Source organism: Hirsutella rhossiliensis (genome assembly GCF_020360975.1).
Source record: "Hirsutella rhossiliensis strain HR02 chromosome Unknown scaffold00001, whole genome shotgun sequence".
In the NCBI taxonomy this organism is placed as follows: domain Eukaryota; kingdom Fungi; phylum Ascomycota; class Sordariomycetes; order Hypocreales; family Ophiocordycipitaceae; genus Hirsutella; species Hirsutella rhossiliensis.
In genome coordinates, this window is record NW_025408667.1 from 1,522,351 (window position 1) to 1,549,114 (window position 26,764).

Here is a 26,764-nt window from a genome sequence, read left to right on the forward strand (position 1 = left end):
AGAAAGGAAGGGAAAAACCGGTAAAAAGCTCGGTAGTTAATTTAACGGGGGCATCTTTACCTTAAGGAATATATATAGCCCGCGTAGTAGAGTCTTTAGAAGGGTCCTTAGTAGGATCCTTAGTAGATAATTAGATAATCTCTTAGCCCCTATTCGTCTAGGGAAGAAGGAGGGAAAATTCGGTCTATAAAAGAGGTCTCTTTTCCTCCTTAGCTAGTAGATATTATTAGTATCTTCTTTAGCATCTTCTTTAGTATCTTCTTTTTATTATCTTCTTTTATTATTATCTCTTTTATCTTCTTCCTTTTATCTTCTTTTATATCCTCTTTTACTAATATACCTTTTTAGCCCTCTTTACCTTTGCCTTACCCTACCTAGTGCTTTTCTCTTTTCCTTTATTCCCTTTAGACCCCCTCGTCCTTCTATATCTAGCTGCTGCTATTGCCGTTAGCGTAGGTATATCTTTAGGTATATACCGCAGCTACCGTTAAATTAAGAGGATATTAGTAGCTTCTTTAAGTAGGATCTTCTTTATTAATTAAGATACTAGATAGGTATAAAGAGGGGCGTTAGATAGAGGAAAGAAGGATAATTAAGGCAATATAATAATTACTCCCTTACTATAATTACTGCCCTTATAAGAATTAAATATCTCTGCCTTGCCTATCCGACCCCTTACTTTTAATTTTACCTTTATATATATTTATATACTTCTTATATCTCTCTTAGCGAGAGTTATAAGCCCGGGAGGAATAGAATTCCTATACCTTCCGGCTACTATAAAAGGCACCTTTCTTATATCCCTTATAGCTTCCTTTTACCCCTCTTACTAGAAAAGCTAATTTTTAACCGACTTTTCTACCCTTCCCCTATAATAATATCGAAAAACGACTCTACCGCCCCTACGGTCTATAGGACGATTCTTATAGAGCCCTAAGATTAAGATAAGTAGGTAAAGGAGCTACGGGCTCGTATAGATAGAACTATCTATAATTTAGTCTTCTCTAATAAGTAGGACCCTCTCGAGCCCCCTCTTCGTCCTAGGGCAACGGAATTTATAGAAGGAGCTTCCCTCTTCTTTAAGCTAACCTCCGTATAATAGAGACCTTTTTCTACTACCTTAGGTAACTACGAGAGTTACCGTAAGGAATACCTTTATAAGACGAAGCTACTAACTACTATACGTATAGTAATAACGGAATCCGTTAATACTATAAAGCTAATTACTCTTTAAGAGGAAGAGACCCTTAAGTAGTAGCTTTTAAAGCTCGAGACCTCGATAGCTCCCTTAAGGGGCTATATAACTAACTATATTAGGAAGACCTATATAGTATACCTAGGAGCCGTTTCTACTAAGAACCTACTAGCTTCTTTATAGCTAGCTAAGTAGAAAGAAATCCTTAAGGAAGCTAACTAATACTTCCTAATAAAAGCTCTTTCTAGCTAGTAGCTATAGGATATATCTCTACTAATAAAGCTAATTAGTAACGGATACTCGACTATCTTTCGAGAAGCTAGCTAGGAACTAAATAAAGAAGCTACTTAAGTATAATAGTAAGCAGTCTTATTCCTTTATAGCTAGCACTCGACCTAGACGGCTCGACCTGCTGCCCCTATAGCTGCTATAGCCCCTCCTACTACGGCCCTAGCTGCTGCTGCTACTGCTATTGCCCCTCCGGCTCCTCCTCCTACGAGAGCCTTAACCCCGTCTTTAACGGCTGCCCTAGTCCCGGCCCCGGCTCCGCCTACTACTCCGGGCCCGGCCCGGTTAGTCCGTCCGGCCCGACTAGTCCCCTAATAGACCTTTTAGTCCGTTAGTCGAAAAATTAAGGAACTAGTCGAAATCGAACCTCTTTATTAAAATTAGTAATAAGGGGTAAAAAGGGGGGGTTTTTAAGTAGACCTTCTAGACTAAGATAAGGATTCCTCGAAGAAATAAAAGACTAAACGAAATAGCTGCCTAGCCTATAAATCCCTAGGCTATTAGTTATTATAATACTAGTAGGTCTTCGAGGAAAACCGACCTAAAGGAATTAACCCTTTAAAGAGGCTATAAGAAATAGTATAATAGTCTCTTAAGGAGGACCCCTTATTATAGAAGAAGATAGACGAGATTCGGGTTACTAAGAAATAGTAACTAACGCCGCTGCCCCTATTTAAGCCGTAAATTTAAGGAAAAATCGTTAGTATAGTAAATCCGGCCTTTATCTTCCCTACGGATTAATAAGGCTAAGACTAACTATTAGAGCCCTCCGATTATCCCCTACGAAAATCAGCTATCCTTGACTCCGGTGCTTCCCTCGATATTTATAATATACTCTTACGATTCCGGTCCTTTAAAAAGGTACGGAGGGAATACTTTATTGCTAGGGAATTAACCGTATATATAGAGGGGTACGGAAGGGTGAATTTTACGATAAAATTACCTAATAGGACTATATAAATTCTTCGACGAAAAAGGGTAGCTTTTTACCCTTAATTTTTAACGAGCCTAATTTCCTTTCGCCTTCTTTAAGAGGAAGGAATCTTCTAGGATACGACGTCTAAGCCTACGAGGCTAGTTTAGAAGAATTAAACTATTAGGCTTATCGAGGAGAAATTCGGTTAATTTATTCTCGAATTCCGACCTATCCTTAGGAAGGAATCTCTTAAGAAGTTAGCTTTCCCTACTCGAAGGAGGGTAGGTTCTAAGGACCCTCTTCTAGCAGCCTAAGGAGACGGCCTTCTTTAGTATATACGACTTAGTTACCTAGGCCCCTTAGCTTTATATAAGCTAGGCTAATAATAGGGCGTATAAATAAGGGGCTTAAAGACCGTCGAATATAAGCACTATAGCTAAGGAAAGACTAAGAGACGAATTTCTAAACGAACCCCTTTACGGCCGGACCAGCTATATAAGGAAATTTAGGTCGACTAGACCGACGTCTCTAGAAACTAGGAAAGCTTTATTAGGGTAATGTTTTTTATAGACGCCTTTTTAGGGATAGTTTTCCCTTATTTCTTATAGACCTACCTAAGTAAGTATAACTAGTTTGCCCTCTAGGACTTCGTTAACTAGATAAAATCCTACTTTAGCTACGAGGTAAAGAAGATACGGTTTAATAGAGAGCTATTTACGAAGGATATCTTAAATTAGCTTCGAAAAAGGGGCATTTTACCCCTCCCGTTAGCACCGAATACCTAGGCCTAGAACGGAGGGGCAGAAAGATTAAGAGGTACTATAATAGAAAGGGCCTATATAATAAGACTTACTATAAGGCTTCCCTACGACCTTTAAAGGGAAGTCGTTAAGACCGCCTATTACCTTTAGAACCGGACCCTAAGGGTCCCTAGGGGCCTAAGGGACTATAGGGACCTAGAGACCCTTTTTAAGACCTAAGGAATAGACTAGAAATCTCCCTTTAAGCTCTTTATAAAGAAGAGGGCCTCGCTAGCCTACCTTTATACCTACGGCTATAAGGTATACGCTATAACTACCGATATATAGCTAAAAAGAAAGAAGAAAGGAAAGCTTAATCCTAGAGCCTTTATTAGTTACCTCGTTAGTTATAATTTTATTAATATCTTCCGGATCTAGATTCCTCTTCTATAGAAGGTTATTTTAACTAAGGATATAATTTTCGACGAATCTAGCTTTTTCGACGGAAAGAGGGATTAATAGCCCCTCTTACTCTTATAACGTTAGCTAATTTAAAAGATCTAAATCCCCCCTTCCTAATAGTCTTAAGAAGAGGTCCTAGACGAGGAAATAAAAGAAGAAACCGACGTTAAAGTAGTTAAAGATAACGCCGACTTCGAAGAAGAAAAAGAAGAGGAAGCTACTAGATTAGATAATCTAGATAAAGAAGGAGACTATAAGAAAGTAGTAGAGCTAGAATACGCTTACCTCCCTATACCTCCTCCTACGTAAAAAGAAGATCTAGAAGCAGCTTTTTTAGTTAGTCTTCCTATCTCGACCCTTAAGGGGGTAAGAAAGGCACCTCTTTTAAAGGATTACCCGGCTGCCTTTTTATCCTTGCTTCGAGAAGTAAAGGAAGGTATAGGGCCCGATACGGTTACTAAAGAAAACTAACCTCTCCCTTATTTCGATAGTTTTTCTAACTTCTATCTAACGCCTATAGAAGACGGTTCCTATAGAGCATTTATAGTAGGCCGGCTCTTTAAGCTATAGCTATTAGTAAGGAAGGTATATAAAAGAGACCTCCCGGACCTACTAGTAAACTAAAAGCAGCTAGAAAAATACCCCTTTAGAGACTAGTTTTTCTAGGCCTAGAAAGACTACCTAGCCTTATACGAGGAGATAGGGTCTTTTCAAGAGGTCTTAAAGGAAAAAGTAAGAGGAAAATAAGTCCTTAGCTATAATTAGGTCTTTATCTATAAGACTAATAAATATAGCTTCCTTTAGAAATATAAAGCCCGGCTAGTTATCTATAAGAACTAGTAGGAAAAAGGGGATCTTCCTACTAAGGCAACTACTTTAGTAGGGATATCTTTTCGGACCCTTATAGCTATAGTAGTAGAATTCGACCTCGAACTCGATTAGATAGATATAGTTAACGCCTTCGTTAACTGCCCTTTTAAGGAAAAAGAAGTTATCTATATACGACTTCCTCTTAGTTTCTAATAACTAAGAAAGGTTCTATAGCTTAGGAAAGCTCTATATAGACTACGAAGATTACCCCTTCTTTAGTAATAGTATTTAATAGGTTCCCTTAAAGCCCTAAGCTTTAAGAAAGTCTCTTAGGAACTATATATAATATAAAAGGGTAAAATTATAGTCTTTTTCTATATCGACGATATTATCTAAGCCTACTTAAAAGAGGAAGAAGTAACTACTAGGGAGGCTATAAAAGGCCTATAATAAAAGTATAAGATAACTAAGCTAGGGGAGCTAAAGTAGTTCCTAGGGATATAAATCCTTTAGAATAGGTCCTAATAGACTATCTAGCTTACCTAGGACGCTTATATCGATACGGTTGCTTATAAATTCCTCCTTAATTCCCTCGATAAGAAGCTTCCCTTTACTCTTATATTAGATAAAGAGCTTTTACCTAATCCGTCCTTTTAAGCTAGGGAGTAAGAGAAACACCGATATTAATAAAAGGTAAGCTCCCTGCTTTTTTTAGCTATTTCTACTAGACCGGATATCTCTTTTACGGTCTCCTAGCTAGCTAGGCATAACTAAAATCCTACCCCTAGGCACTAAGAAGTAATAGACTAAGCTATCCTTTATCTTTATTTAACGAGATTATATAGCCTACACCTAAAAGGGTAAGGAAGGAAGAAAATAGCTACTAAAATCTTCTTTTATTCGAGCGATTTATTCTTTATAGATAATTCCTTAGATAGAAAGAGCTTAGAGGGGTATATTATATCCCTTTTTAGAGGAACTATTGCTTAGAGAGCTTCGAAGTAAGCTACCGTTACGACTTTAAGTATAGAGGTAGAGCTACTAGCTCTTTTAAAAGCGTTAAAAGAAGCAATTTTCCTTAGCCGGCTACTAATATCTTTATAACTATAAATTCCGACCCTATTAGCTATAGAATGCGATAATATATAGACTCTATAAATTCTTATAGAGGAAAATAGTAAGCTATCGACCCGGCTATAGTATATTAATATCTACTAGTATTAGTTACGCTAAGAAGTTTAAAGGGGACTTATTTCTATTTATTAGGTTCTAATAGTAATAATAAAAGCTAATAGTCTTATAAAGCCCTTACCGAAGTAGAAGCTAGCTATCTTTTTATAGTAAATTAGGCTAAAAGACGTTTAAGAGAAGCTATCCTTAGAAGCCCGCCTTAAGAGTCTACGAGAGGAGCTAACGGTATATAAGAGGAAGGAGACGTCTATAGCTAAAGAAAGCAATTAGGACTTATCTTAAAGGAGGGCCCCTAGCTTAATTAGGACTTATTCTTCTTAAAGGCCCCTTTTTAGGGACTTATCCTTAGAGAAGCCCCCCTTTCTTATAGGACTTAATATCCTCCTTAGGCCCCTTTTTCCTAAAAAAAAAGTAGGTCTAAAAGAGCTTAGGACTAAAACCCGGATTTCTCGAGTAAGGGATAAGTATAGACTAAGACCTCCTCTATACGCTTACCGGCTTAATTATTTAGCTTTACCCTTTCTATAAGGGCAGGCTATAGCTAAGGGGGTATATCGCGAAGCGTAGCTTAATTTCGTAGTTCTTAGAGATATCCCTTAGTACGAGGGACCTAGGAAGCTAAAAAATAAGTTTTAAAGAAGGAGCTAAAAGGAGGTATAGAGAAGAAGGTAGGGGTAAGAGTAAAAGTAAAAGTAGCGATAGCTTCCTATAGAGGTAGCGAGAGATAAAACGGATATACTAGTAACGGCTAGAAAGGAGGGGAAAACCTAGTAAAAAGCTCGGTAGTTAAGAGGATATTAGTAGCTTATTTAAGTAAGATCTTCTTTATTAATTAAGATACTAAATAGGTATAAAGAGGGGCTTTAGATAGAGGAAAGAAGGAGAATTAAGGCAATATAATAATTACTCCCTTATTATAATTACTGCCCCCGTAAGATTTAAATATCTCTGCCTTACCTATCTAACCCCTTACTTTTAATTTTACCTTTATATATTTTATATATACTTCTTATATCTCTCTTCGCGAGAATAATAGCGTTAATAGCTTATAAATAGCTTTAAAAGTAATATCGGCGGGTAAAAGATAATCTAGCTATATAGACCGAGCTTATAACTCTTAAGTAAGGGCTTAATAGTATAGTAAAAGAAATAAGGGTATAGAAAGCTAAATTTAGTAGTATATATCTTAGTCTATCTATTAAGATAAGAGAGGGGCTTATATAGGTATAGTAACTATATAGCCTTAACTATAGAGCTGACCGGTCTACTTAACGAGCTAAATAAATATAGGGAAAGTATAGCTAGTTAAGGCGTAGCGCTAATACCGTATAATTAGGTATACGCGTTCCCCGCGCTTACTACGCGCCCTACGTAGAGAAAAAATTATACTATCGTTAATAACTCCGTTAATAACTTTAATAACTTTAATAACTTTATTAAAGTAAAGCTATTTATATTATAGCTTTCGTACTAAGTAGCTATAGTAATAGAGTCTCTACTTAATCGTTTATTTCCTTCCTTTTAAGAGGCCTAGGCCGCTTATAATAACCTTACTTAGGTATAAGGCTTTACTCTCGCTATCTTAAAAAAAAACTTAATATAGCTATACCTATATCTATTTATCTACGTTACTTAAAAGGTTATAAATACGTTAACCGCGGTAATAAGGCTATCGCTAAATATAAGAAAATAAGTATATAAATAACCTAATACCCCTTCTAACTAGTCTTAAAGCTTAACTAGCTATAGAACGCTTAGTTAGTCTCTTACTTAGCGGGAGACTCCTATAACTACGCCTTTATCGAAGTAATAGCCTACGCTAAGTATAAAGGGGAGGTTATTATAGAGTAAGTAAAGGCATAGGCTTAGGTACGGTCCGTTAAAAGAAGGTTAATAATCTATAAGGGGGAAAAGAAAGAGAAGTATAGGCCTAGCTTATATAGGCGTAGAGGCCGCTTATATATAGACTTAGCCTAGACCTTAGTCTAGGCCTATATAGGGCAAAAGCCCTTATAGAGGTTATATTAAAATTCCTTCCTAAGATTATAAAGGTATATAATAATAGCTCTAGACCGGTTTATATTATAGAATAACTATAGGCACGCTCCTATTAAGACCCTAACCTTATAGGCATTATAGCTAAGTAGATATATAACGCCCTTACCCGATATCGTTATAATAAGCTAGCTAGCTATATACTACTTTAATTCCTCTATAATAAGCTTAAGAAGTCCGATTTCTTTATCTAAGACACGCGTAATTAAGCTAGCCGTCTATCCTCGCTCTTCCTTATACTAAAAAGCGGCGTTAAGCTACTCCGTTAGTTCCTTACTATCTAGTAGCTTAACTATACCTATAAGACTAACCGCTTTAATATACCCCTTCTTAATATATATAGCGTTACGAATATAAAGAAGACGTTTTTAATAGCCTTAATCTTCCTTATAGGTAAAGCTAAGGCTTAATATAGGTAGGCTATTATAGCCTTACTTATATTAGTTACTAAGGAAGGAATTAAGCTCCTTTTATCGCGAAGCGTAGCCTAATTTTATAGTTCTCGGAGATATCCTTTAGTAAGAGGGACTAAGGAAGCTAAAAACACCCGGTATAGAAAAAGGAAGAAAGAGCTAAAAAGAGGTATAGAAAGGAGGGTAGGGTTATAAGGGGAAGTAGAAGTAGCGATAGCTTCTTATAGAGGTAGCGAAAGATAAGATAGATATACTAGTAACGGCTAAAAAAGAGGGGGAAACCTAGTAAAAAGCTCGGTAGTTAAAAGGATACTAGTAGCTTCTTTAAGTAGGATCTTCTTTATTAATTAAGATGCTAGATAGGTATAAAGAGGGGCGTTAGATAGAGGAAAAAAGGATAATTAAGGTAATATAATAATTACTCCCCTACCGTAATTACTGCCCTTATAAGAATTAAATAGCTTAGCCCTGCCTATCTATCCCCTTACTTTTAATTTTACCTTTATATATTTTATATATACTTCTTATATCTCTCTACGCGAGAGTTATAAGCCTAGGAGGAATAGAATTCCTATACCTTTTAGCTACTATAAAAAGTACCTTTCTTATATCCCTTATAGCTTCCTTTTACCCCTCTTATTAGAAAAGCCGATTTTTACCTAACTTTTCTACTATTCCCTATAATAATAACGAAAACTAACTCCTTTACCGTCCCTACGGTCTATAGGACGATTCTAGTAGAGCCCTAAGATTAGGATAAGTAGGTAAAAGAGCTACGGGCTTATATAGATAGAACTATCTATAATCTAGTCTTCTCTAATAAGTAGGACCTTCTTAAGCCCCCTCTTTGTCCTAGGGTAACGGAATTTATAGAGGGAGCATCCCTCTTCTCTAAGCTAACCTCTATATAGTAGAGAGCTTTTTCTACTACCTTAGGCGACTATAAGAGTTACCGAAAGGAATACCTCTATAAAACGAAGCTGCTAACTACTACTTATACGGCAATAACGGAATCCGTTAGTGCCGTAAAGCTAATCTCTCTTCGAAAGGAAGAGACTCCTAGGTAGTAGCTTTTAAAGCTCGAGACCTTAATAGCTCCCTCGAGGGGCTATATAACTAACTATATTAAGAAGACCTATATAGTATATCTAGGAGCCTTTTTTACTAGGAACCTACTAGCTTCTTTATAGCTAGCTAAGTAGGAAGAAATCCTTAAGGAAGCTAATTAATACTTCTTAATAGAAGCTCTTTCTAGCTAGTAGCTATAGGATATATCTCTACTAATAAAGCCTATTAGTAACGGTTACTTAACTATCTTTTAAGAAGCTAGCTAGGAACTAGATAAAGAGGCTGCTAGAGTATAATAGTAAGCAGTCTTATTCCTTCGTAGCTAGTACTCGACCTAGATAGCTCGACCTGCTGCCCCTATAACTGCTGCGGCCTACGCTACTACTGCTATAGCTGTTGCCCCTCTAGCTCTACCTCCCTCGAGAGCCTTAACACCGTCTTTAACGGCTGCCCCGGTCCCGGCCCTAGCTTTATATCTTGCTCCGGGCCCGGCCCCGGCCCCGTTAGACAGACCGGCCCGACTAGTCCCCTAATAGACCTTTTAGTCCGTTAGTTAAAAAATCAGGGAACTAGTCGAAATCGAACCTCTTCGTTAAAATTAGCAATAAAGGGTAAAAAGGGGGGGTTTTTAAGCAGACCTTCTAGAAAGGGATAAGGATTCCTTAAAGAGACAACGTATAAGGAGGAATCGACCTACCTACTAAGTATATAAAAAGCCCTATTAGCTAGAAGACTGCTAGTAGGTCTTTAAGGAAAACCGACCTAAAGGAGTTAACCCTTTAAAGAGGCTATAAGAAATAGTATAATAGTCTCTTAAGGAGGACCCCTCGTTATAGAAGAAGATAAACGAGATTCGGGTTACTAAGAAATAGTAACTAACGCCGCTGCCCTTATTCGAGCTATAAATTCGAGGAAAAATCGTTAGTATAGTAAATCCGGTATTCGTCTTCCTTATAGATTAGTAAGACTACCTGTTAGAGCCCTCCGATTATCCCCTATAAAAATCAGCTATCCTTAACTCCGGTGCTTCCCTCGATATCTATAATATACTCTTACGATTCCGGTCCTTTAAGAAGGCACGGAGGGAATACCTTATTGCCGGGGAATTAACTATACTAATAGAGGGATATAGAAGGGTGAATTTTACGATAAAATTACCTAACGGGTCTTTACGAATTCTTCGACGAAAAAGGGTAGCTTTTTGCCCTTAATTTTTAATAAGCCTAATTTCCTTCCGCCTTCTTTAAGAGGAAGGAATCTTCTAAGATATAACGTCTAAGCCTACGAGGCTAGTCTAGAAGAATTAGACTATTAGGCTTATTAAGGAGAAATTCGGTTAATTTATTCTCGAATTCTAACCTATCCTTAAGAAGGAATTACTTAAGAAGTTAGCTTTCCTTACTAAGAGGAATAGGTCTACTATAAAGGACCCTCTTCTAGCAGCTTAAGGAGACGGCTTTCTTTAGTACGTACGACTTAGTTACCTAGGCCCCCTAGCTTTATATAAGCTAGGCTAATAATAGGGCGTATAAATAAGGGGCCTAAAGACCGTCGAATATAAATACTACGGCTAAGGAAAGACTAAGAGACGAATTTCTAGACGAACCCCTTTATAGCTAGACTAGCTATATAAGGAAATTTAAGTCAACTAAACTAACGTCTCTAAGGACTAGGAAAGCTTCGTTAGGGTAATGTTTTTTATAGACGCCTTTTTAGGGATAGTTTTCCCCTATTTCTTATAGACCTACCTAAGTAAGTATAACTAGTCTACCCTCTAAGACTTCGTTAACTAGATAAAATCCTACTTTAGCTATAAGGTAAAGAAGATATAGTCTAATAGAGAGCTATTTACGAAAGATATCTTAAATTAGCTATAAAAAAAGGGCATTCTACCCCTCTTATTAGCACTAAATACCTAGGCTTAGAACGGAGGGGTAGAAAGATTAAGGGGTGCTATAATAGAAAGGGCCCGTATAATAAGACTTACTATAAAGCTTCTATATAACCTTTAAAGGGAAGTCGTTAAGACCGCCTATTACCTTAAGAACTAGACCCCTAGGGACCCTAAGGACCCTAGGGAACTAAACTAAGGAATAGACTAGAAATCCCCCCTTAAGCTCTTTATAAAGAAGAGGGCCTCGCTAGCCTACCTTTATACCTACGGCTATAAGGCATATACTATAACTACTAATATATAGCTAAAAAGGAAGAAGAAAAGAAAGCTTAATCTTAGAGCCTTTATTAGTTACCTTATTAGTTATAATTCTATAAATATCTTCTAGATCTAGATTCTTCTTTTATAGAAGGTTATTTCGATAAGGGATATAATTTTCGATAAATCTAACTTCTTCGACGGAAAGAGGGATTAATAGCCCCTCTTACTCTCTTAACGTTAGCTAATTTAGAAGATCTAAATCCCCCCTTCCTAATAGTCTTAAGAAGAGGTCCTAGATAAGGAAATAGAGGAAGAAATCGACGTTAAAGTAGTCGAGGATAACGCCGACTTTAAAGAAGAAAAGGAAGCTACTAAATTAGATAATCTAGACAAAGAAGGAGACTATAGGAAAGCGGTAAAGCTAGAATACGCCTACCTTCCTACGCCTCCTCTTATAGAATAAGAAGAAGATCTAAAAGCAGCTTTTTCGGATAGTCTTTCTATCTCGACCCCTAAGGGGGTAGGAAAGGCACCTCTCTTAAAGGATTACCCGGCTGCCTATTTATCCCTACTTTAAGAAGTAAAGGAAGGTATAGGGCCCGATATAAAAGAAGACTAACCTCTCTCTTATTTCGATTGTTTTTCCGACTTCTATCTAACGCCTATAGAAGACGGTTCCTATAGAGCATTTATAGTAGGCCGGCTCTTTAAGCTATAGCTATTAGTAAGGAAGGTATATAAAAGAGACCTCCTAGACCTACTAGTAAATTAAAAGTAGCTAGAAAAACACCCCTTTAGAAACTAGTTTTTCTAGGCCTAGAAAGACTACCTAGCCTTATACGAGGAGATAGGGTCTTTTAAAGAGGTCCTTAAGGAAAAGGTAAGAGGAAAATAGGTCCTTAGCTATAAGTAGGTCTTTATCTATAAAACTAATAAATATAGCTTCCTTTAGAAGTATAAAGCTTAGCTAGTTATCTATAGGAATTAATAGGAAAAAGGGGATCTACCTACTAAGGCAACTACCTTAGTAGGGATATCTTTTCGGACCCTTATAGCTATAGTAGTAGAATTCGACCTCGAACTTAATTAGATAGATATAGTTAACGCCTTTATTAACTACCCCCTTAAGGAAGAAGAAGTTATCTATATATAACTTCCTCCTAGTTTCTAATAACTAGGAAAGGTTCTATAGCTTAGGAAAGCTTTATATAGACTACGAAGATTACCCTTTCTTTAGCAATAGCATTTAATAGGTTCCCTTAAAGCCCTAGGCTTTAAGAAAGTCCCTTAGGAACTATATATAATATAGAAGGGTAAAGTCACGGTCTTCTTTTACGTTAATAATATTATCTAGGCCTACCTAAAAGAGGAAGAAGTAACTATTAGGGAGGCTATATAAGGCCTATATTAAAGGTATAAGATAACTAGGCTAAGGGAGCTAAAGTAGTTCCTAGGGATATAAATCCTTTAGAATAGATCCTAACGAACTATCTAGCTTACCTAGGACGCCTATATCGATAAGGTCGCTTATAAATTCCTCCTTAATTCCCTCGATAAGAAGCTTCCTTCTACGCCTATATTAGATAAAGAGCTTTTACCTAATCTATCCTTTTAAGTAAGGGAGCAAGAGAAACACTAATATTAATAGAAGGTAGGCTCCCTGCTTTTTTTAGCTATTTCTATAAGACTAGATATCTCTTTTACGGTCTCCTAGCTAGCTAGGCATAACTAGAATCCTAGCCCTAGGTATTAAGAAGTAGTAGATAGAGCTATCCTTTATCTTTATTTAACGAGATTATATAGTCTATGCTTAGGAGGGTAGGGAAGGAAACTAGCTGCCGAAATCTTCCTTTATTCGAGCGATTCGTCCTTTATAGATAATTCCTTAGATAGAAAGAGCTTATAAGGGTATATTATATCCCTTTTTAAAGGAACTATTGCTTAGAGAGCTTCGAAGCAAGCTACCGTTACGACTTTAAGTACGGAGGCAGAGCTACTAGCTCTTTTAGAAGCGTTAAAAGAAGCGATTTTCCTTAGCCGGCTACTAATATCTTTACGACTATAAATTCCGTCCCTATTAGCTATAGAATGCAATAATATATAGACTATATAAATTCTTATAGAGGAAAATAGTAAGCTATCGACCTAGCTATAGTATATCGATATCTACTAGTATTAGTTACGCTAAGAGGTCTAAAGGGGACTTATTTCCGTCCGTTAGGTTCTAACGGTATTAATAAAAGCTAACGGTCTTATAAAGCCCTTACTAAAGTAGAAGCTAGCTGTCTTTTTATAGTAAATTAGGCTAGAAGACGTTCGAGAGAAGCTATCCTTAGAGGCCTACCTTAAGAGTCTACGAGAGGAGCTAATAGCCCGTATAAGAAGGTAATATCTATAGCCGAAGAAAAGAAAGAGGTTTTTCCTTTTAGAGGGCCCCTTATTTAATTAGGTTTTTCCCTTTTAAGAAGGCCCTCTTTCTTATAGGACTTTCCCCTCTTTAGGCCCCTATTCCTTAAGTAGGTCTAAAAGAGCCTAGGGACCTAAAAGGGCCCCTACTTTCCTCGAGTAAAAGGAGAAGTATAAAGCTAAGAACCTCCTCTATATACTTACTAGCCTAAAGCCGTATTAGCTATGCCCTTAAGGGGCAGGCTATAGCTAAGGGGGTATATCGCGAAGCGTAGCTTAATTTTATAGTTCTTAGAGATATCCCTTAGTAAGAGGGACTAAGGAAGCTAAAAACACCTAGTATAGAAAAAGGAAGAAGGAGCTAAAAAGAGGTATAGAAAGGAGGGTAGTTTAACGGGTAAGATTATACCCCTATAAATATTAGCCCGTTAAGGGGGGGATAAGACCCTTAGCACTCCCCTTTTAACTTACTTCTAAGTATACTTAAAGGCGTTATAAAGACCTTAATTATTTAATTAAGAATCTTCTTAAATTATAGTTAATTTAAATTTTTATTTTTCCCCTTTAAAGTAGATACCGCTAGTTACGCGACTTTAGTAAAGATAAAGAGGTATAAAGTAAAGAAATCTCTAAGACTTATATTTATAACCTAAGGCCCTTAAAGGTATATATAGGCTAAATAATTAGATAATTATATAGTTAATTACTCTACTAATCCTTAGCTATATACTACGCGTACTTTAAGTATATGCCCTTATCCCTATTAAAACTAGTCTCTAGGGCGTAAACTTATTATTCCGTTCTATTTATATAGCGACGAGTAGCTTTATAAAGCTAAGAATACCTAGAGGATAACGGTACTATTTAGAAAAAATAAAATCTAGGGATTTAATAATTAAAGTAGTAACTACCTTAATAGCTAGAGTTAGGGACCTAATAAGGCGATAGACTTACTAGGAAATAAATAATTAAATAATGCCTTTACTAATAGTAAAGGAAAAGTAATAAGCTAATACTAAAAAACCTTAAGCTCCTATTATTAACCCTACGACCCTTAATACTAACGACTTAGTTAAGAAACTATAATCCTTATATAATACTTTAAAAGATATAAATAACGATAATAGCGTAATCTAGACTATTCTAGAACCCTACTAAGACCTCTTACTTATATACGTACTAATAATACTAATATAGGTACTAACGAGGGATACCTTAATAACCTTAACCTTAGCTCTCCTCTATATAGTAGCTTATAGAGAACGCTTACCTCTTACTAATAGATAAGAAAGTAAGTAATAAGATAGTTATAATAAGATATCCTCTAACTCCGAAAACTCTAACTCTAAATTTCGTAACCTTATAATCTATAAGCATACTATATCTAGAAACACTAACTATTAAGAGGGATTATTTAATCCTACTACTAGCGATATAAAGAAAATTAAGGTAGATATTAATAAGATCGCTAATAGACTTAGAGATATACTCGTTAGAAGCTAAGATAACCTTATAAGAAGACTCCGCTAACTATAACTCTTACTTATTAGTAAATTTAACGGTAAAAACGTAACTAAATTCCTTAAGAAGTTCGAATAAGAAATACGCGTTAACTATATCTACGATAAGGATAAAATAGACTAGCTCGAAGTCTATATCTCCTCTATATAAGCCCTTACTATTAAAATTCTTATAGACGGACTTACTTAAAAAGAAGCAAAGAAGAGACTCCTTTAATACTACTATATATATAATATTAAATAACTAGAAACTACTAATAACCGCTTAGACTATTATAATACTAAAAAGCTTAAGACTATTATAGAAGTTATAGAATAGCTTAGTCTCTACTTATACTTATAGCGTAAGGTATAACCTAATAGCTAGGAAGAATCTATAGTCTAGTTATACTTTATCTACTATATAATACTAAAGGAGCTTATTATTAATATTATAGAGAGAAATAGGAAGATATTTAAAGTTATCTTAAAACTCCTATATAAAAGTCTTATCTATATAATTAATAACTACTTAGTACCTCGCTAGGATATTAAGCGACGAGATATAGTATTTAAAGTTTATAATTAGAAGCTTAAGAACTTAAAGAAAGACTAGCTCTTTAGGGAAATCAATAAAGTAATAAAGGAAGCTAAATCTAATAAGGGTAAAGAAAAACTTCTTAAAGAGCTAAAGAAAATAGATAAGAAACCTAGATAGCCTATAAAGGAGATCTTAGACCTAATAAAAGCCTTTAAAGATATAAAGATTAACCTTACTCGCTACTAAAAGTAGATATTTAACTAGCTTAATAGGGAATAAAAACGCGTTAGTAGTAAAGGCTACTCTTTAAGTTATAGATAAGGAGGTAGCGTAAATACTATTAGATTTTACTACCTATTTAATTAATATATATAGTTTTAAGTTAATGCTTTTAACCGGCCTAGGAGATACTTTTATTACGGTAAAGAAAGATACTACCTTAATAAGTATAAGGTATACTCTTAGGACTATAAGATCGGATTTATAATATATAAAGTAGTAAATAGGACTCTTTACCTTAGAAGAAAAGATAATAAAAGCGTAATTCCCTTAGTACTTACTAATAGGTTTTCTTAAATAGGTATATATATTTAAAGGCTTATCGTATACTAGGTAGATATATAGCTAGACTCCTTTATATTACTACTTATAAAATAAGTTAAAGCTATAGTTATACTATCTTACTTAAATTAGGCTACTAGTAAAAGAGAATCCGGATTCCTAGACTAGTTTTATAGATATAGAAGCCTATATAAGTAGAAGCTAAGGAATCTAGAAGTAATCGATATAAGAAAAGAAGTAGGAAGGATATCGGTTATTATAATTACGGATAACTTATAATAAAGCGATATATATAATTAGATAATCTATATAACTATAATAGGGATTAATACCTATAAAGGGAAAAGATAAAGAGTTAAAGAGGATATAAAAGAAATCGAGATAACGAGAATAGTAAAAACTAGCTTAAAGATTATCCTTATATACTATAGATATAGAAGATCTAGATAAGAAGTTTAATAGACTTATAGATAAAATCGTTAGAGAAATTATATATAAAAGAATCCCGATCCTTTTAAATTACTTAATTAACTTTATTCCCTAACTAAGCTAGAGACTTAGTATAAGATATATAGATATAGCCTAAGGTATAGAAAATACTAAATTCTAGACTTTAAAGAAAGTAGAGAGTAATATAAGACCTTATAGAGCTATAATAACGGTTATAAAAGTAGCTAAAGATAATATAAAGAGTAGTTTACTCCTCCTTAAATATCTATAAGGAAAACTTACGGTAGCTTTAGTATAAGTTAAAGAATAAGACGAAGAATACTAGGTTAAACTAATTAAGCTTACTTACCCTACTTATAAAGAATCGGATTATAAGTACCTTAAAGTCTAATAAGCATTAAAGGAAGTTAGGTTTATAATTAATACGATTAGCGTAACGTAACTAGCTTAAAGACTATTTAATTAATAAACTCTAGAGGTAATAAGACTAAAGAAAGATAAATTTATTATATAAAAAGTAGTACTCTCGATAAGATACTAAGAGATAACTTTAAAAGACCTTATAACGATTCCTATAATATATATAAATACGGTCCTTATACCTTTCTACTCGCTTAAGTATATATAAGACCTACCCTATATTTAAGTATAACTTAGTAGCTAGAAAGCTAAAGTTCTAAGCGCCTTAATCGATACTAAGTCTAAAGGAAACATTATTATTAAAAGATACGTAAATATATATAGGCTTAAAATCCTATTAATAAGAGTATTAATAATAGCGTATACTAGGTCCCTTATAGATATAGTTAGGAAGGTAGAGACTAATCTCTATCTAGGCACGGCTTAGATACTAATCCGTCTTTATATTATACTAAATAGAGTCTTAGTCCCTTTTATCTTAGGTATACTATTTATTAGAGCCGCGCGTATATTATTTAATTATTCCCTAAGAAATAGGGATATATAGGTTAAATATTAGATCGGTACTATCTAGGTAGTTACGCTAGCGGTAGGAGCTATTAAATAAGAGCTTCTAGACAAGGTCGATATAGTAAATTCCTTTTAGGCTACGACCTTAATAGTTAATAAAGACGTATATAAAAGACTAAAGCTTAAGGAGACTATATAAGAAATAGCTACCTAGCTCCTAAGAAATTTATTTTAGGCTTTAGTAATAGAAGTCGAAGAAGATAACCTAGGAGCTACCTAATAATTACGAAGAGAAACCCTTATAAATACCTTAATAGCCGAGATTCTCTTACTAAGAGGCAAGATCCTTAGTTATAAAGGGGGTACTAACTAAGTCCTTAATCTAGCTAATATTAGTATAAACGAGCCCTTAATAGTACTAGTATAATAGTAATTAATTATAGATAAAGGAGATAAGGCGATTCTAGCTATTAGATCTAAGATAGTAAAAGAGATTATTAAAGTTATAGTTATAAAGGCTATAAGAGAATTTAAGAAAAACATTATTAAAGCTAAAAAGAAGTTCTAAAAGATCTAAAAGGTTAAAGTTAAGATAGGGAGGAAACGACCTATTAGATTATATAATCTAAGAGTTAATACTCTCTTTAAAAGAAAAGTAGATAAGATTAACCTTATTAATAATACTCTATTAAACGGCTCGACGCTAGAAGGGGACCTTAATTAAAAGAAGACTAAATAAAATACCGTTAAAGATAAGATATAGCTTAGACCCTACCTAGAACACTTAATAGGAAAATTCTTAAGTATATAGAAAGGAAAGCGGCTAATATAAGAAAGACTTAAAGTAATCTATAAATAATTTAAGGGCTTTCTTATAAAGGTAGAAATCCGGATCTTTAATAATATTCTATTTAATAGGGAAGTAGCGTTATCCTAGGACTTTATAGAAAGAGGTAGAGTCGACCTAGCTATAGCCCTACTATAGGTTATTAAGATAATAGAATATAAGGTATAGTAAGCAGCCTTAATCCCGATCTTAAAAGCGATAGAGTAGAAAGTTATTAATATCCTTAAAATTAAACTAGAAATAAGAGTCCTTAAAGAAGGGCATAGGCCTTATAGGAACCCTTTTTTCCTAGTAGTAAAGAAAGATAAAGGACTACGCCTAATTAATTCCGCTACGTATATAAATACTATTATAATAAGAGATATAAACCTACCGCCGAATATAAACGAGTTTAGCGACTACTTCTCGATATATAAGATCCTTTCCCTCTTAGACCTTTTTTTAGGCTATAATTAGATCCCTCTTAATATTAAAAGCCGTAACTTAACGATATTCGCGATACTTATTAGCCTTTTATATATATATATACTCCCTTAAGGGGCTATAAACTTAGTCGGCTAATTTATAAGGATAATATAAAGAATCCTATAAGACCTTATACCGAATATCTCTAGGAATTTCCTCGATAATATAGGTATTAAGGGGCCCGATATAACGTATAATAATAAAGAGGTAGCGCTAGGAGTAAGGAGATTTATCTTTAAATACCTTATTAACCTCGATAAAGTCTTAGTTAACGTCGAACTCTCTAGTTATACGATTATAGGGGCTAAATCGAAATTCTACTAGTAAGTAACCGAAGTTATTAGTTATATCTATAGAGTAAATAGAAGGTGCCCTATAGAAGCTAAAGTTATTAAAATTAAGGAATAGATAAGATACCTTAATATAACGTATATTAAAGCTTTCTTTAATATTATAGGATACTATCGAATCTAAATTAAATAGTTTACTATCTTAGTAAAACCCCTTATAGACCTATTAAAGAAAGAAGTCTATTAAGAATTAGGAGATAAATAAATAAAAGTAATAGCTGCCCTTAAGGAAGCTATTACTAATCTAGTCTTTCTAGTATCCCTCGACGTTAGCCTAGGAAGAGGAGATATTATTCTAATATATAATGCTAGTTTGCTCGGCTAAGGGGTAGTCTTAATATAAATCGTCGATAGAAAGAAGCGCCTTATAAGGTTCGAAAGTAGAACGTAGTTACTAATAGAAACTAAATATAATATAATAAAGAAGGAGTATAGGGCTATATTAAGTGCGCTTAAGAGACTAAGAATATACTTATATAGCGTATATTTTATCTTAGAAACTAATATATAGGTCTTAGTTAATTAACTAAAAGGTGCCCTTAAAGACGTCCTTAGAGCTATAGTAACTCGCTAAATAAGCTATATTTTCCTCTTTAACTTTACTATATAATACGTCGAAGGTAAGAAGAATAGCGTAGCTAATAGACTCTTAAGAAAGCCTAAAGGACCTTTTAATATATTAAATAAGGAAATAGAAGGCGATATTAAAGAATTTATAGACTTCTACTTAAACGTAGTATAAGGGACTAAGCTATAAGGGGACTACTTAAAGGAATCGAGGATAATTATAGACTTCCTTTAAATATTAAAACGGCTAAAGGGCCTTTCTAAATAAAACTATAGGAAGTTACGTTTAAAGAGTCTAAATTTCTACGTTAAAGATTAAAAGCTTTAGCGACTTTATAGGAAGGAAGAAAGGGGACCTATACTAGTTATAGACGACCTAAAAAAACGGAAAAGGATTATCGTAAAGTACTATATATAAATAAGATATAAAGGATAATAAGTTATATATATATTCGTAAAGGATAGGTATTAGTAAGCTAGCTTTTAAAACGATATTTATAGCGTAATCTCTTCTTATAAAGAATACTAATACTTTACGACTAAAAGACCCTAGGAAGTTATAACTACGACCGCGCCTAGCTACCCTATAAGTAAGATTTACTTTAATAGCTAGTATATACTATTTAATTATAGGTATTTATACCTTATTCAGCCCGAAGGGCGTTCTACTCAGTCAGAAAGATTCGAGCATAAAACCTCCTCTGATTGGCTAATTGGCCTGGCTTGTGCTCAACTCGTGCGCGGATTGGTCGGCCGATAACGTCACCAAATGAAGGCCCGCAAAATTACCCTGAGCGTTGACTAGGTAACTGGCCAGCTTGGCAGGCTCTCCAAGAGCTTCCAGTTCTTCCTTTCTTCCATCCATGCCATCAATTTACTGGGTCGCTAGGCACTCTTTACACTAACCTACATAGCGGCTGCTTCTCTTTCTGCCCAATCTATCAAACTAATCATGTTACTAACGGTTTATAGGTTCACCTATTACCTCGGCAGCCGGCCCACCTCCCAAGATTCTCCGGTTATTCTGTCTCTTCTAGCAGTCTGAAGGGTAAGAGGTGGATACATATACGGCCAGATGGAGGACGACATACCCCAGGCAGTTCGGAATTGCCATACCTGCAAGCAAGACCTGCCCGAAGTCGAATTTCGAAGCGTCAAGGACCCTACGAAGTTTACAAGAGACTGTGCTAGCTGTAGGGCACGCCGAAAGGAACGGGTAACCGAATCTCGAGCCGCCGTTGCCGCAATGCGGAATTTCGCCTTGAGGCTATCGCCACGCAGAGCCACGAAACGGACCGATTCTCTAGCTAACCTGACGCCTCCAAGGCGGGCTGCGCCAACGCCTGCGTGTGTGCAAGTCTTACGACCCCCTGCCACATCTACGTTATGCCGTGCCCTGGCGCCCGCACTCCAGGGACTGCCTAGACCTCTGCCGGGGCCATCTACCTCAAGCGCGGTAGAGGGACCTTCCCCCACCCCTCCTACCCTTGGCCTGCCAACAGTAGTTCTGGGCACGCCGATTCCAGAAACGCCAATTCCTCAAGGCACTCTCCCATCGGCTTCTGTTGTGCAAGGCACGCCTATACCGAAGGAATCGCCTCGTACCCTCCTTCATTACTGCCACAGAGTCGTCGCCGCGGCCGCTATACACGTCGAGTCAACATTAACCCCGGCCACGGCCACAGCCTGAAGAGCGACAGTTCGATCAGATAGTTGATCCGCCTTTACAGGGGACCTTGACTTGCCTGCCCTTTGTGAGGGGATCGAGCCCTTGTGCGCGAGTTCTATACTGCCCTGAATGACGACAAGATGCATAGTTGCATTCGCTGCCAGGAGCGTTGGTTCGATATGAAGCGAAATAGCTTGAAAATCTGCAGCCGCTGCATTAGTCGAGACAGGAAGAAAGGCCCCAACGAGCCCTACTTCTTTAGCGCTGCGAACAACCTTGACTTTGGGAAGTCCCGAGCGATCTACCCGATCTAACGATGGTCGAGGAGATGCTCATTGCTAGAGTTCACGTACATGTGAAGGTCCTGCAGGTACGTGGCGCTCAATATAAATATCGCGGTCATGTTGTCCACTTCCTTCGCAATGTTGGCAGGCTATTTGAAGAGCTCCCGGTCCTACCTGAAGAGCTAGATGTCGTCCTCCTGCGGCCTCCTAATATGGAGGGCAGCCCTCGCTTCCGGCAACAGTTTGCTCGCGATTTGCGGGTACGCCGCTCATGCCTGTTGGCGTGGCTGCACTACCTACAGCGCCACCACCGGGGCTATCGCGATATCGTCGTGAGTCAGAATCGCTTGCACCGGCTTCCTCTTGATGGCAACATAGTTGATTCCATTGCCAGCCAAGTGGCTGACATACCTGACGGCGAGGTCCCCAAAGGCCCCGTCGAGGAGGCTGTGGAAGAGGATCCTAGCGATGCCGATGCATCAGCGATCCCGAATTTGCAGGTTACCGATACCGAATTGAACGCTCTGCAGTCCCGATTTCTTGATGGTACCCTAACCTGAGCGTATGACTGATGTGGAGCATATACCGTGTAACGCGCAGGCTCACCACCAGATGCCGCTGCCTTCAGTTCGCAGGACCCCCATCGACGAATTCAACCGTTCCCAGCCGCTGCTAACGCTTGCATTCCCTACCCTCTACCCTGACGGCAAGGCCGACTTCGTGGAGCCTCGTTTACGGAGCATCACGTTCCAGGACTACCTTGCCCATGCGATGAGATGGCATGACGGACGTTTCGCCCGCCATAAGACGTGGCCTTTCGTCGCCCTCAACACGCTGTTACGTGCGCAGGTCCGAAAGCGAAGTGACTACCTCGTCAAGCAACGCGACAGCCGCCGTCAGCCCCTTACACGCGCCGACCTAGAGGAAGCAATGGCTGAGCCTGACGAGCCGGAGGCTCAGGTCCTGATCCAGTCGATCACGCGCCAAGCCGCAGTAATTAGGGCACCCGGCCGTATTGGTATAAACAAAGGAAGGAGTTGGAAGCATATGCCTATAATCTAGGCAAGCCCGGCCTTTCGCTACTGCAAGTGCAGCCGATTACCACTGGGAATCCCTATACCGCCATATGCCTCGATTTGACGAGTGGCAAACAGCTCCTGAGGCGGCGCGGATGGCTCTATCCCGGCAACTACTGCGAGACAACGCCCACATCGCTGCGTACCACTTTCATAAGCGTTATGCGCTGTTTAGGCTATTGTCTTGAAGCAGAAGTTCAACCTAACGGACTCTTGGGGCCGCTACGAGTGGCAGGGCAGGGTTCCAGTCACCACCACGGCCTATATTGGCTAAGTGGCCACCCAGACTTAGATCCTGACAACGATCAGTCCGGGCAATTCGCTCGCATCTGGGGATACCACGTATCTGCAGTGAACCCAGAGCCACAGCGAATACAGGCTCCTGGGAAGGGAACCCCTGATCGGTAATCTACTGGAACATCCCTTACCGTTCAGTTCCTATCGATGGTAGTCAACCGCGTGCAACGCCACCGCTGCAACAACTACTGCATGCAGCTCAATAAGCATACCAAGCAGGTGGAGTGCCGCTTTGGATTTCCTCACGGCCAGCGCCTACTAGCCTCCTTGACAAGGTTCCTCACTCTAAACACTGGAGCTTTAGGGGCGAGCGGAACGATGGCCAGATTAACCACTACAACCGCTTGCTTACCGTTGCGTGGCTAGCCAATACAGATGTTTCGCCTTGCACGAGTCTACAGCAGGTAATCGATTACGCGGCCAAATACTGCTCCAAGTCGGAAAAGAAGAGCGAGTCTTTTGCCCAGATTGGGAAGGCCCTGATGCCCCGGGTCAAGGACCACAACCCCTTGATTTCCTTCACGTCAAAGCTCCTCAATCAGCTGGTTGCGGAGCGGGATTACTCGAAGCAGGAGGTCAGCCACTTGCTCCTCGGCCTGCCGTTACAGGAAGGGTCACGAACTTGCCTGTACGTCGACTGTCGTAATCCTGACAGGCATTCCCGCTCCTCCGTATTGACGGCGATGAGGTGGACGAGGCCCCCAACGTTTACGAAAAGTACACTCAACGCCCGGAAGCCCTAGCGGACCTAAGCTACGTCTCCTTCCTGAAATGCTGGAATTTCCGCCCTAGGGACCCTTCCAAGTGGAAGCAATGGCAGCCAGGCAACATTAACGGCAGGCCTCGAGTGCTGGTTTACTTTCCTCGCTATCAGGCTGATCCAGAAGGTCAACAGTGGTCAGATTACTGTCGTGTAAAGCTAACATTAAACCACCCACATCGGCGGGTTGATGATCTCCTCACAGTTGACGGCCAGCTTTTGGTTCTCACGCTGAGGCCTTCTCCTATTGTTGGCAGCATCACAGTCATGGTGATGACCATTACGGTCGGCCAAAGAGGCTCGATTACAGCCTCAAGATGATCAATACGAGGCTCTGCCTGTGGAGGAAGAATTTGATGACGAAGACTGGATTCGCCTCGCCGCCCTTTTACCTGACAACTCCCTTACCCAGGAAGATCTTGACCTACTTGGCCGCCGCGATATCGACATCAATTACGACTGGACACAGCATGTGGGTACTTATCCGGAACTCCGAGACGGCTACTGGAAAGACCTTATCGCTAGCCACCCCATGGCCAACGATGTGGAGGTCCTTGGCCCTCACTGGCGTAATACGCTGAATACGCAACAACGGCTCGTGTACGACACATTCATGGGCCACTTCCAGGCGCAAAATCCTGCTCAAATCCTTCTCCACGTTGATGGTGGTGGTGGCACAGGCAAGTCGTTCCTTATCAAGGTGCTTTCTTCCCATCTTCAGGCAGCCGCCCTACCGAATCCTAGCCCTATATGCCGCGTGGCGCCAACAGGCGTTGCGAGTAACCAGATACAGGGCAGCACCATTCATTCGTTGCTGCGCCTCCCAGTAGGCGGTACTTTCACCGACCTTCCCCCGGCCGACGCAGCCGCCCTTCAGTCCCGCCTACGGCACATCAAATACCTCGTTATCGATGAAAAGAGCATGCTAGGCTTGAGCAGCTCGCGCGGATCGATTCCCGTTTGCGACAAGCCTTTCCACAGCGTAACCTCGAGTTCTTTGGTGGTGTGAGCGTTGTGCTTGTGGGCGATTTCTTCCAGTTACCACCAGTCCGACAAAAGCCCTGTATTCGACTAGCACCGGCCTGTCTTCGTTGGAAAGGAGAGGGCAGGTGGCCTACCGCCTATTTGACCGCACCGTCTTCCTGACCACGGCACAGCGCCAGGCTGGTGATGATCAGGCCCAGTTCCGTCAGGCGTTGCAGGAACTGCGTGATGTAAAGTTATCTATACCATCCTGGAACCTCCTTAGCAATCGGGTACAGGCCAGGCTACCGCGGGCGAGCTTGACGGCTTCAGGACCGCTTTGCGAGTGTATTCTACAAAGGCACGGGTCAACCAATACAACCACGAGCATATGGTGCATCTCAACGCCCCGGCAATACAAGTGGAGGCAAAGAATCACGGCAACGGCGCTGGGCAGGCACCAAGCAACAATGCTGGCAATCTATCTAACAAGTTCCTGTTGCTAAGGGCACCAGGGTGATGCTCACGACTAATCTGTGGCAATCAGCTGGCCTAGTTAACGGTGCTCAGGGTACTGTATACGATATCGCCTGGAGCGCAGGCGCCGATCCATTGGAAGACCCCCCAGCCGTTATTATGGTGGACTTTGATAGCTACGACGGACCGCCGTATCTAACAACTAACGAGGGCAGGAAAATCTCACCCCATCCTGCCAGTCAGGCGGGACTTCCTTGTGGGCAACGAGACCTGCGCTCGCACGCAGTTTCCTAATCGTGGCGTTTGCTATTACTGTTCACAAATGCCAGAGCCTAACAAAGGATAAAATAGTTACTGATCTCGCTACACGCGACTTCCAGGCCGGTATTAGCTATGTTGCCGTCTCACGGGTTACCTCGCTCCAAGGCTTACTCCTTGAGGCGCCGTTCGATCGTCAGAGCCTCTATAACCACACGCCGACGGAAGGTTATACGCCTGCGTTTCCTACGTACTGCATTCACGGCTAACTATGAGACAGGGATGAAGATGCGCCTCGCTGACCAACAACGGCGTCAGGGTCAACAGCTGAGCGATCCACTGTATCCACCACTCTACCGTGACTAAACGTCGTCTTCCTACAAGCTACAGGGAAGGGGGGGGGGTACGATATAGGGTTATAGTTAGACTGGGCCTGCCAGGAAGTAGTTCGAACGGCTGGTTAGCCGCTGAAGGCGGAAGGGGGGTTCTAGTGGGTACCCCTTAAGAAAGTCGAGTGCAGGTATACGATATTCACCCTTCGGGCTGGATATTCAGCCGTTAAGCCCCTTGCATTGGCAACTTAACGGGTGTTCGAAGTATTTTAAAAGTATAAGACGACCTTACTAAATAGGTAGAAGTAACCCTAGTTAAAGAAATTACCGCGGGAGCTATAACTAAATTTATACTCTTTATTATTTATAAGTACGGCGTAATACTATACGCTATAATTAATAGAGGGCCCGAAATAAAGAAAGACTTTAAGTATATCCTAGAGGATATAAGCGTTAAAGTTATTTAAACTTCGGTATATAATCTAAAAGCAAACGCGGTAGTAAAATAAGGGTACTAGAGGTTAATAATAGTACTTATAAAAATAGCAGAGAAAAAAGGTAAGTAGATTAAATACCTTAACTAAGTAATCCTTATAAACTAAATAGTAGTTAGAGAGTCTTATAGAATATTAGCTTTCTACCTACTATATAAATAGGAACTAGTACTACCTTTTAAGGTAGAATACCTAACTTAGCGACTAATCGACTAGGATAAAGTAAAGATAAAAGAAGAATTATT

At 38.7% G+C, this 26,764-nt stretch overlaps 1 protein-coding gene across 1 annotated transcript; it reads left to right on the plus strand.

Moving 5' to 3' along the window:
* Positions 1 to 22,074: 22,074 nt before the first annotated feature.
* On the plus strand, positions 22,075 to 26,059 carry HRG_00210 (ATP-dependent DNA helicase PIF1; the record flags this gene model as incomplete). The annotated part of the gene is made up of 15 exons (XM_044858681.1): positions 22,075 to 22,122; positions 22,165 to 22,194; positions 22,285 to 22,408; positions 22,491 to 22,703; positions 22,785 to 22,855; positions 23,132 to 23,169; positions 23,540 to 23,810; positions 23,891 to 24,122; positions 24,212 to 24,244; positions 24,313 to 24,675; positions 24,721 to 25,000; positions 25,071 to 25,209; positions 25,263 to 25,352; positions 25,816 to 25,921; positions 25,974 to 26,059. 15 exons carry the CDS (start codon positions 22,075 to 22,077, stop codon positions 26,057 to 26,059), a joined length of 2,124 nt encoding a protein of 707 aa, XP_044725081.1.
* Positions 26,060 to 26,764: the final 705 nt, after the last annotated feature.